We start from the raw sequence: 12500 nt of genomic DNA, 5'->3' as shown, positions 1-12500 counted from the left end.
CGATTCAGACTCACGTCTTTCTGCGTTTCCTCGTCTGGTTTTCCATCTTCAGCTTCCTTCACTCTGGAACACCAGAAAGAAAATCTGAAACCATCTGAACCGCTTCAAATCTGAAACCATCTGAAACCATCTGAACCGCTTCAAGTCTGAAACCATCTGAACCGCTTCAAATCTGAAACCATCTGAACCGCTTCAAATCTGAAACCATCTGAACCGCTTCAAATCTGAAACCATCTGAACCGCTTCAAATCCAAAATCTACCCATCTATATATGAATCTACACCTGCGCCCGTCAACAGTTTGGAGACACCTCACCTTTTCTAAATTTTCAAAGTAATATTTGATTTTCTCTGTTATTTTTCAATGAAGAAGTAAGGAAACAAAAATGTCTGCAAAGCTTTTAACATAAATATCCATTTCCTGACATTTTGGATCTGTTTCTTCAACACTCTGCTTCCTGTTCATCAGTGTTTTCTTCTTCTGTGGTGTGAACAGAAGGATTTTCGTGGCAGAGCGTCTCTGACTGTTGGCATGAAGGAAGTGTTTTTCTGATGAACGATTAAATTGTTTTAGTGTTTTCATTAAAAATATTTGCATGTATGATTTTTTTTCTCAGACTAAACCTAGTTAGTGTTTAATGGGGTTCAGTTACTGCAAACCGACAAGGAAAACATGCTGATTTATTAAATCTCTTAAAAAGCGAGGAGTCCCCAGACGTCTGACAGGCGGTGTGTGTGTGAACTTACTGCATCTGCATGTTTTCCATCTCTAAACAGCTTTATGGATCTATCTCTATATCGATAAGCTGATCTGAGTCCAGTCTTTTTTTAATTTCTTGTATGAAAGCAGCAACAGACGGAGTTACTGACCGGAGCGTCTGCAGCTCGCTCTGCAGCCGGCTCACTTCCTGCTCCAGGGCGTCGACTCGCTCGTCTCTCTGACGCACGCTGACGGACAGGAAGTGAAGTCACGCTCTGTCACATCTTCACGTTACTTCAGTTATTCTTACAACAAATGTAACATAAAAAAGAAAAGTATAATACCAGTTCTTCAGCTCCTCCACTTCAGACGATGCGTCTACCTGCTGACAGAAAGATGAAAAATTATTTAATTTTCCATAAAATACCCAGATTTAACAGTAAATAGCAAAAAAGTTACGAAACAATTATTTTCTTGTATTTTCATATCAAAACCCCATTACTTTCCTTCCTGGAAAGAGTATATTTAATGGTGACATCATGCTGCACCAGGAGGCGGAAATAAAAATTCAACCAATAAAACATCACAGATTTTGACCAGTCCCGCCCCTCCGCACCTCCCATCCAATCAAACTGCCTCTCTCTCTCCCTCTCACCCTCACCTGGTCTTCGGTCGGGACCTTGGCCTGGTTCTCCATCTGGGCCCGGAGGGCCTGCAGCTCGGCGCAGCGCTCCTGTAGCTCCGCCTCCCGGGACGCCAGCGCCGCCCGCAGCTCTGAGGAGGAACAGCAGACAAACTGTTCAACTGCCGTTTATTTTCACACCGACAGGAAACTCTTTCTACACTTCAGTTTCTATAAAAAGGATTGATTAGCACTGTTAGCATTCATGCTAGCAGGTGAAGCGGCGTACGCACCGCTGGCGGCGGCGGCGTCCTGCTGAGACGCCCTCAGCTCCCGACCCGCCTCCTCCAGACTCTGCTGCAGAGCGCGCTCAGTCTCCACCTGACCCAGCTGCAGACAGACAGACAGACAGAGAGACAGACAGACAGACAGACAGACAGACAGACAGACAGACAGATAGAGAGACAGACAGACAGACAGACAGACAGACAGACAGACAGACAGACAGACAGAACAGACAGAGAGACAGACAGGCAGAGACAGAGGTCATGAGGTCACTTCCTGTGGGCGGCTCAGCGCCAGTCGGGCTCCACTGTTAGTCTGATCGCTGAAATAAACTTTAGTTAACTTTAGCTCAAGAGGAAACTACAGTTAAAACATGTTTGTTCCTGATTGGCCAGACGGGGGCGACATGCTGACTGTCGCCTTGCTCCAGAATGACAAAGTGACACCTAGTCTGACAAAATCATTTATAGCACAAAATTAAAGTACATGTTGGGACTTGAGCTGAAGTCCTGACTCTTTAACAGACTGAATTTAACACATTTTTTAAATATTCTTCATCCCGCTGCTGACCTGAAGCCGGGCCAGCTGCTGCTCGGCGGCGGCCATCTTGGCCTCCAGACTCTTCCTGCGCTCCTCGTCGGCCTGCAGAGCGTCGGTCCGCTCCGCCAGCTCCCGACCCAGACGAACACAGTCCTGCCTGAGCCGGGCCAGCTCCGCATTCTGCCTGCAGGGGGGGGGGGCAGACCGTCAGACCGTCAGACAGACAGACAGACAGGCAACAGACAGACAGACAGGCAACAGACAGACAACAGACTGACAGTGTGCTGACACTGGGCACAGATCCAGTTCACCAGTAGATCAGAATGTCGGTACAAGTGCGAAAACCAATTCAGTTTCTATGAGCAAAACAGTAAATCAACATTTTCTGTAGTTGTTTTTTCTGTGTTCTAATAATTGGTGTGAAATGTATTTGGTGTAAATAATTTGTCGTTTCCTTTTTACGGCTGTCGAACAGCAGCAGGATCATTCAAATGTTTTTTCTTGAAGTCTTAAAATGCAACACGACTCGTCTCTTGAACGGACGTTTGCTTGTTAGCATTTTGAGACTTCCAGAAAATAAACATTTTAATGATGATGCAGCTCTTTGTTGACTGTGAAAAGGTAACAAATTATTTCCATCAGAACACAGAAAAAGCAAACCACAGAAAATGTTAATTTTTGGTTTTGCCCATAGAGACAGAGCGGGCAGATCACCTGTACCGCACTTTGTGGGCGTGGCCTGTTTGAAACATCACGCCATTCTGATCTACATCTGACACACTTCCACAACTCGTGACACCGAGCAGCAGATATCAGAGCCGCAAAATAATTCCTACTTGTCTTCAGGCGGACGGGAGCGATTCAGTTACTGACAGTCAGTCCGTTGTCCTGACTATCGGGGGCTCAGTTCTCATCTTGGGATCTTACTGCTTTACGTGTTTTACTCGTCGGAACGCCCACATCCAAAATAATTTGTATTTATGAATTAAAATCAACCATGAACAACAGATGCAGCAGATATAAACGGTTGATGGAGAACCAGATGTCTGCAGGTTCCACTGCAGTGAGCGTCAGTGTTGTAACTGCAGCGGCCCTGTGGGGGCGGGGCCGCGCTGTCAGGGAACAAATGTCAACGAAGGTCCTAGTGTAGTAATACAAGTGTGTGTGTGTGTGTGTGTGTGTGTGTGTGTGTGTGACCTGCTCTCCGCCTGGCTGGTGGCCTGGTTCAGAGCGTCTCTCAGGATGGAGTTCTCCTGCTGCAGGCGGGCCAGCTGGGCGTTCGGCCCGTTCTCCAGCTGCTCCTGCAGACTCCCAATCTGTCCAGAGTAAACAACCAGTTAGCTAAACATGCTAACAATCTGTCCAGAGTAAACAACCAGTTAGCTAAACATGCTAACAATCTGTCCAGGGTAAAGAACCAGTTAGCTAAACATGCTAACAATCTGTCCAGAGTAAACAACCAATTAGCTAAACATGCTAACAATCTGTCCAGGGTAAACAACCAGTTAGCTAAACATGCTAACAATCTGTCCAGAGTAAACAACCAGTTAGCTAAACATGCTAATAATCTGTCCAGGGTAAAGAACCAGTTAGCTAAACATGCTAACAATCTGTCCAGAGTAAAGAACCAGTTAGCTAAACATGCTAACAATCTGTCCAGGGTAAACAACCTGTTAGCTAAACATGCTAACAATCTGTCCAGAGTAAACAACCAGTTAGCTAAACATGCTAACACGAACGTGCAGAATGGATCTGCTTGGCTCCATCTCTCCATATGTAATCAGAGATGTTTAATGAAGAGATTGTTAAAATGTGATTTTGTTTGAGCAGTTAAATTTAAAGTTATGACATTTTCACAACGCCATCCTTTATTCCAGTCAGTTTCAGTCTAACTCCAGGAAACGCATCACAGCTAGACTCACTCCTGATTGGCTCCCTCACTAAAGAATGGCTGAAATCCATCCAATCGGGGTCCAGTTTGCAGCATTTGAACTGGAAAGCCTCGACTCAGCAGCTTTACCTCATTTGAATTAGAGGAGCCGCTGCTGTCGGCCAATCAGGAGCCAGTATTGTGACGACTCAGTCTTCACATTCATTCAGTTTAACTCTAAACCAAACTAACCCCAACCCTACATTATCTGCAGAGCATCATGAAGAACTTTATTCTGGTCCTGAGACTGCAGCTGTCTGACCTTCAGGTTGAGCTGCTGGGTCTGGGTCAGGTGATCCTGGTACGAAGCCTGCATGCGGGCCTGGAGGGCGTCGACCTCCTGAACCCGAGCGCTAAGCTCCGCCTTCAGACGGGCCTCCAGCGACGCCATCTTGGACTTCTCAGCACCGAGTTCCTGCAGGAGGAAACGCAGTGAGTCCAAACTAAAGTTCTGATGGAAATCCTGAATTTACACACTGACGCTTAAGACAGAAAGCCACAGTGCAAACTACACAGATTCTGTTTTATATGAAAATTAGTATGAAAATAGTCATCAGAGTGAGATCATTTCTCTCGTTTCCAATGCAAATCAACTTTTCTAGAATAAAGTGACATTATAGTGTCCTGCCTTACCTGCCGTGTTTCAGGGACATTCTTGAAACAGGTGAAACTACAAAGAGCCGAACTAACGGAGGAAACAGCGCAGAGTTCAGGTAAGGCGCTCCGGAGCCGACTCACCTTACTGAGCTCCCGGAGGCGGGTCTTGGCGGCGGCGGCGTCTTCCTGCTCGGCGGTCAGCAGCTTCTCCTTCTCCTCCAGCTGTTTCTTCAGAGCAGCCAGCGGGTCTCCCTTCTGACAGGCCTGAGGACGGACACACACACACACACACACACACACACACACACACACACAATGAAGGTGGAAACTGTCAGAGAGCTACTGGAGCAGGAAGAGTTAAAGGGGCATGAAGTGATCTAGGACAGTGATTCTCAACCTTTTTCATATCAAGGACCCTAATCTAGTCCACATTAGAGCCACCGACCCCGATTTGATGAGATTTTGTCTCTCAGAATCAAATCTGAGAATATTTTTATTGTTGGATGATTTAGTCCAGAACTCCATGACTGTCTGTGTTGCAGGTAGAGAGATAACAGAGAAACTGATCAGAAGTCATTCTGCTGCATTCTCCAACTGTGTTCATTTCTTGTGAATGAAATAATGCTGAAGTTTAACACGTCATCAGTTTGCTGGGGACTCCCTGGAACCCCCTGAAGGACCCCTGATGGTCCCCGGACCCCATGTTGAGAACCACTGGTCTAGGACCTCTGCTGACATCTGCAGGCAAACAGGAGGAACTGCATAGTGATGCCATTGGCTGCTAGAATGTAAACAATTTACAATTTACAAAGTGACAATAATATAATTTGGATGCAGAGCTTGAGAAACTGTGATGGTCAAGAGTCTCATTTTCTGACCCACGATACGTATCGTCACATTTTGTATTGAATTTCCACATATCGTCCCCATCTGTTAGTCAGCAGCATGCTGCTGCATCTGAAGCAGAGCCAGATCACAGCTGCAACTTAGAGATACACATGGCTTCTATTTCTCATTTTTTAAATGTTTTTTAACATTTTAATTTTTGGGGGGGTGGGGGGGGTGGGGGGGGTGGGGGGGTGTCCTGGGTCGGATTCGAACCCAGGAGGCCGTGTTTACATGGTACGTGCCTCGGACCGCTGATCCACCAGGACGCTCCGGACTGCGCAGCGGTCTGTTGTGTATTTTACCCGTATGTAAATATGTATAAATGCCAAGTTTTACAATACATAAATGTCACTGAAATAATAAATGTTGAGATGAGGTTATCTATGCTGTATGGTACGTTAATGTTCCTCATGGTACAACTTCAGTTGTTCATGGAAAAATAAGCAAAACTAGATAATTGTGTTCACTTCATAGGTAAAATGTAAACACAAGCAGCAGACCACAACAGACCAGGTGCAGCAGACCACAACAGACCAGGTGCAGCAGACCACAACAGACCGGGTGCAGCAGACCACAACAGACCAGGTGCAGCAGACCAAAACAGACCAGGTGCAGCAGACCACAACAGACCAGGTGCAGCAGCTCAACAAGACTCAAGTGCTGCAACCCGAACACTTGGATACACAAATGTTACGCATGCAGTGTCTGTCTCTGTGTGTCAGTCTGTACTGAACTGCTGTGTCAGTGAGTTACAGTCTGTTGTCCCTGTGTGTCAGTCTGTACTGTACACCATGTCAGTGAGTTACAGTCTGTTGTCCCTGTGTGTCAGTCTGTACTGAACTGCTGTGTCAGTGAGTGAGAGTCTGTTGTCCCTGTGTGTCAGTCTGTACTGTACACCATCTCAGTGAGTTACAGTCTGTTGTCCCTGTGTGTCAGTCTGTACTGTACACAGTGTCAGTGAGTTACAGTCTGTTGTCCCTGTGTGTCAGTCTGTACTGTACACAGTGTCAGTGAGTTAGAGTCTGCTGTCTGTTACCAGCTGCCAGGACTCGTGGCGGACCCCGGCTCTGTCGCTGAGGACCTGGATGAGTTTGTGCGTCTCCTTGTCGCTGAGCGTGGCGCTGCACAGCGTGGACAGCAGCGTCCCGTACGGCAGCAGGAGGGCGTCGGCCGGCTCCGGGACGGGCGCTGCCACAGGGAACCAATCAGGACAATCCGTCAATATTCTCTGTACATTAAAGTAGTTTAGTTGCACATGTGATGGAAACCAGGGCTGCAGAGTTATGGATAAAATGCTTATCCCACTTATTTTACTGGATATTGTCACCATTATTGATCACAAAAATTTGATATTGACCTTTTACATCCTATATTAAAGTGCTAGTTGTATCAATTTAACTATCAATCTATCATCATCAAATGAATAGTGCTGCCTCAGTCTAATGACTGTAAACCAATGAGAGCCTGGTGGAGACGATTGGTCTCCTCTATCTCAAACCAGTAGTATTGTTAATGCTAGTGTATCTCCACATTAAGACTACATTTCCCATCGGCCCTGTTGCTTCCTGCCCCCCCCCCTCCCTGAAGAGGATAAGCTACCAACCTGGTTCAGCTTTGGCCTTGGATTTCTTCTTCTTGGATGGGGTTTCTTTGGGTTCCTCAGTCTTGGCGGTAGGCGGTTCGTTGGCGACAGGAGCGACCACGTTCACCGGAGCGACTTCTACCACCGGGGCCACGGCCATAACAGGCACTTCCTTAGCAACGGTCTCCACCACAGGAGCTGGCTCCACCTTGGCTGACTTCTTCTTCTTTTTCTCCTTTGGGGATGGAGCTGGAGGCGACACGGTGGCTGGCAGGGGGGCGGCGGCGGCGACCACAACAGGCTCTGGGGCGACAGCGACGGGTTCAGGCTCTGGTTCAGGTGCTGGTTCGGGTTCAGGGGCAGCGACAGGCTCCGGGGCCAGTTCTGGGTCAGATTCTGGTTCGCTGCTGGTCGCTGCGACGGGCTCGCCGCCACCGTCCGGCTCAGCGGCGCTGTCCGGCTCCGGGAGCTTCCCGTTGGGCCGGTCCTCCTTCTTCTTGCCTTTGCTCTTCTTGTCCAAGGCCTTGTCCTTCTTCTTCTTCTCTGTGCGCTGGCCTTGGGTTTTGCCGAGGTTGCGGCGCTGCTTGGCCAGCGCTTCCTCATACGACGTCTCCTTCATGGAGAGCGTGGAGACCAGCGCGATGCCGATGGCCGAGACGACCATGAAGCCTCCGAAGACCATGAAGCCGAGGGTCTGGGGGTCTGAGACGTCCATGTCTGATCAGTTTGTCCCACGGCGAGCCTGAAGAAGACCAGAACATTTCACACACAATACAAAACTGAACCGAGAACAGAATGAGGACACGCTGCACTAAAAGTCTTAATTAGCCGATATCTGCCTTTGCATTAGCATGGTGACCCGGTGGGAAATGAACCCACGGCCTTGGCAGTGTTAGTGCCTTGCTCTTCCCACTGAGATACACAGGGAATTGAACCCCCAACCCAGAACACAGCAAAGCAACAATGTGACTATGAGGAAGTCTTGATCTACAGCCTGGAGAAAAGCTTTTTCATCCTTGATCATTCTCAGCTCACAGGAACATCTGTTCTATCTTTCGTCTGGGTGCTGTAACCTCTGACCTTCGACCTCCTTACTGTTGCTTCTAATGTTGGTGATCGAGGAATTTGAGCTTTTTCTACTGTTGAGCTGATTGGAAGTTTGTCTGGATAAGATTGTCAGGTAAATGCCTAGAATGCAAATGCAAATGCAAAACAAAGTACAAAGGTGACGGTGGTCAAGTTTCCCTTTGTCTTCAGCCTGCAGACGACTGGATGAATAGAAACTGACAGTCGTTATCTCACACACCGCTTTAGGTTTACAATAGACAATAGAGTTCCACTCCAGAATTAGATAGGCCTATCCAGAATGACTCCAGCTCTAACAAGAGGAGTTGTGGCATCAAAGTAAAGCACATTATGGATTACTGTGAGACATGAGTCATCTTCAGATCACTGCTGCCAAACAAGTTGCTAGCAATGATTGAGAAAATTTATTCTGAAATACTGACAGGAATTTCCAGTAGTATTTTTTTTTCCAAAATGGAGACTATATAGAGTTTGTGAGAGAAACCCTGAGAAGCCAAACTCATAAACTTTTATAACTCTGGTTCTCTGGAATAATGACGCAGCAGTCGAGCAGCCTGAGGCTCAGAAACTCTGCCGGTCGACTCCGGACACTTTGGCAGGTAACCGATCGTTTTTTAGGGGAAAAAAACAGTTTTTGGTTCTCGAGAAGTGAAACGGCTTGTGAGTTCAGGCTGGAAAATGAAAACCAGGTTTCCTTCCCTGCAGGCTGTGCAGCCAGCAGAGGAACAGTCACACTGCAGAAAGTCCTTTAATCTCATGTTGAGTTGTAAAATCTACTGTAAGATACATTTTCCAACCTCTCAAACTGTATTTAAGACTCAAACGCAACATTTAACCATATTTAAGACCTTTTAAAGTCTTGAATTTAGATGTTTCAATTCAAACCATTTTAAGACTTTTTAAGGACCACAGACTTCAGACACTCTGTTAAAACAAGTCAAAATATCTGCCAATGGAGTGAGAACATTTCCTTCATTTCAAATGCAGTTTCATACAGATTTTCTTGAAAGCAGCCAAATGATGTTTTATTTCAAGATATTGTCACAAATCATGAAACTCAGCGATAAAAAATATTCTCTTTCTCTTCTGGATTGAAGCCGTCCAGAAGTGACGACAGCAGACCCGTCCTGCCTTCAGATTAACTTCAAATATGCTCAGAGGGTTAAATAAATACGCTCCCATCCTCACACACACATGCAGATATCCCAGACTCCACCGCTGTGGGCTTCAGACGGTACTGATACTTTTAGACTGAAAAATCACTTTTGAATGTGCCTTTTGTATCGCATGGTGTGAATATTGCCATGTATTTATGGTCCTGTTTTTGTTTGATTTATGGAGGGAAAAGTATGCCACATGCTCGCCTCCTCCACATGAACAGTCTGACAGCACTGCTTCTGTTTCATATATGATTTTTACAATTTAAATCAAATCAATCAATCAATAAAAGTCCAATATCAGTCTGATATATCAGTCTAAACGTAGTGTGGTTTCAGTGGAGAGTTTTAGTGTCCCATGATGGTCTCAATGTTTCAGAGGCTTTTCACCCTGACAAGAAGAAAACTCTGGAGGAAACACTGAATACTGGGAATTTTATATGTCTTTTATATATTTACACACACTTTCCTGAAAACAAAAACACCAACAGTTTTAGACTCTAAAGAATACGATCACCTTCACAAATGGAAGGCAGATGGAGGAACGAAGCATCTGAGCTTCCTGTGTGCTGCAGGAGGAAATCCTCCATATAGCACAAGCCAGACTGAAGAAATACAGTCAGACAGAAGAAATACAGACTGAAGAAATACAGTCAGACAGAAGAAATGCAGTCAGACAGAAGAAATACAGTCAGACTTAAGAAATACAGACTGAAGAAATACAGTCAGACTGAAGAAATACAGACTGAAGAAATACAGTCAGACAGAAGAAATGCAGTCAGACAGAAGAAATACAGTCAGACTGAAGAAATACAGACTGAAGAAATAGTCAGACTGAAGAAATACAGACTGAAGAAATACAGACTGAAGAAATACAGACTGAAGAAATACAGACAGAAGAAATAGTCAGACTGAAGAAATACAGTCAGACTGAAGAAATACAGACTGAAGAAATACAGACTGAAGAAATACAGACAGAAGAAATAGTCAGACTGAAGAAATACAGACTGAAGAAATACAGTCAGACTGAAGAAATACAGACTGAAGAAATACAGTCAGACTGAAGAAATACAGACTGAAGAAATACAGACAGACTGAAGAAATACAGTCAGACTGAAGAAATACAGACAGACTGAAGAAATACAGTCAGACTGAAGAAATACAGACAGACTGAAGAAATACAGTCAGACTGAAGAAATACAGACTGAAGAAATAGTCAGACTGAAGAAATACAGACTGAAGAAATAGTCAGACTGAAGAAATAGTCAGACTGAAGAAATACAGACTGAAGAAATACAGTCAGACTGAAGAAATACAGACTGAAGAAATACAGACTGAAGAAATACAGACTGAAGAAATACAGTCAGACTGAAGAAATACAGACTGAAGAAATACAGACAGAAGAAATAGTCAGACTGAAGAAATATAGCCTGAAGAAATAGTCAGACTGAAGAAATACAGTCAGACTGAAGAAATACAGTCAGACTGAAGCGTGTGAACCAGGAGCCAAGAAAGGGTCAGAGGTCAAGACATCACACTTTCCCAGACTGCTCTTCTTCTTTGTTAAATCCTGGTAGCAGCATCATAGGAGGAAGTCTTCAGTACGGAAAACTGATGAGTGCGTTTGAAGAACACCCCCCCCCACCCCGACACACACACACACACACACACGCACAAGCCTGCAGCAACTCAACCGGCTCATATAGAGTCATTATTCTTTAATGCTAAACTCAGTTCAACAGCTTTTAATCTGCAGAATAGAGTTCATCACATTTTAGGTTGACATAAAACTGGAGGAGGTAAATTAAATTCATACAGTTCAGGAACAGTTCAGCTGATGGAAGTTAGGTGAAGATAGGATCTTCTTAAGGGGAAAAAGCACAAATTAATTCTTTCTGACAAAATTATTGATTTTTATTCCTGGTTGTTTGCCTGGTGATGAGGTCAGAGTTCACCCTCCTTGTATTTACCATCCATCAATGATTACAGCTGATAATTCAGTGATTTCAGTTAAAAGTCATTCAGGCAACAACAAAACATTTTTTTTTTTTTATCTTCAGCACAATGCAGTGAAAAGATCAGGACAGTCTGAATAAACAGGATGAGAACAACAAAATGATTTTAACTGAGTATTTTAGGAGCAGAAGGGGCGACGTGTCTCAACGCACAATTAACCCTTTGTGCTGAAACCCCCCCCCCCCCCCCCACACACACACACACACACACACGTTATGTAACCTAGTACACTTTTCTCCCAGATCTCCCCTCTGACCACCTGAGATATTTCTTATTAAAACCAGTAACACCAGTAAAAGTCAGTGTATGCAGGATTAATTTTCCATCATTTCAATGATCCAGCTGTTCCCACACTGGGAATATTTACTGGAATATCAGATCAGCATTGGGCCAAGATTACATGATGAATTATTAATAGTGACTTCTTTTTTTAAGTTGTAGGTTTGTTTGACTCGTTGTCCCCCAATTAGCTCATGAAACATTTAACTTTTCAATTAAAACAGTCATGAATCACTGTGTTCCTCGTTATGATCGAGCGAGAAAAAGACTCCAAGTGTCTTTTCTACATATTTTACTAAAGGAAAAGCAGAAATAAAAAACAGTTTTTATTTCAGTACATTTTCAGAACTTTTCACCCTGACGTGTTCAGCTGCAGGACGGACTGACAAGTCAAACAAGATAACTTCTCATTCCCGAAAATTCATTGTTTCATCAGTTATTGGTAGAAAAAAAATCAAACTAACTATCCAAACTAACTGCTCTGTCTGTCTGGCCCGCAGCAGCAGAAGCTGAAGCAGGAACAGAAGAATAAAACAGATTTAAAGGTTTCAGGTGAAGCTGGACGGGTCTTACCTCAGCAGAGTTCAGTTCAGGCAGAAAGCGGCGGACTGGAGTCGTGGCACTTTCTCTGCTCGACACGAAGCCCCGCCCACTGCCCGAGCCCGGCGGCATCTCATTGGACGGCGGAGATGTCAGCCAGGGGCATTTAAACCAACCACGTCATCCGGAACAGCGGAGGGCGGGGCCAACTCGCTCGTTCCGCTGATGGGATTTGTAGTTTTTGTCTTACAGAGGCAGATAAATCCATTAAAGCCCGAT

The 12500-nt window shown here is 45.1% G+C and overlaps 1 protein-coding gene across 1 annotated transcript in view; it reads right to left on the bottom strand.

The window, feature by feature from the left end:
- The window catches only part of rrbp1b (ribosome binding protein 1b), a 26173-nt gene extending 13898 nt beyond the window's left edge, over positions 1-12275 (bottom strand). Inside the window, exons 1-12 of the mRNA XM_078282567.1 lie at positions 12255-12275; positions 7165-7885; positions 6598-6749; positions 4815-4937; positions 4339-4491; positions 3344-3462; positions 2177-2330; positions 1615-1711; positions 1361-1473; positions 1044-1084; positions 870-947; positions 15-63 (exon numbers count right to left, since the gene is read on the bottom strand). Of these exons, the coding sequence (XP_078138693.1) occupies positions 15-63; positions 870-947; positions 1044-1084; positions 1361-1473; positions 1615-1711; positions 2177-2330; positions 3344-3462; positions 4339-4491; positions 4815-4937; positions 6598-6749; positions 7165-7858 (1773 nt within the window). The 5' untranslated portion in view covers positions 7859-7885; positions 12255-12275. The remainder of the gene's footprint in view (positions 1-14; positions 64-869; positions 948-1043; positions 1085-1360; positions 1474-1614; positions 1712-2176; positions 2331-3343; positions 3463-4338; positions 4492-4814; positions 4938-6597; positions 6750-7164; positions 7886-12254) is intronic.
- Between the last annotated feature and the right edge of the window lie 225 nt (positions 12276-12500).

Source organism: Centroberyx gerrardi, chromosome 3, assembly GCF_048128805.1.
Source record: "Centroberyx gerrardi isolate f3 chromosome 3, fCenGer3.hap1.cur.20231027, whole genome shotgun sequence".
NCBI lineage: Eukaryota > Metazoa > Chordata > Actinopteri > Beryciformes > Berycidae > Centroberyx > Centroberyx gerrardi.
The sequence above is the reverse complement of the archived record's forward strand: the minus strand, read 5'-3'. Positions and strand labels throughout refer to the sequence as shown.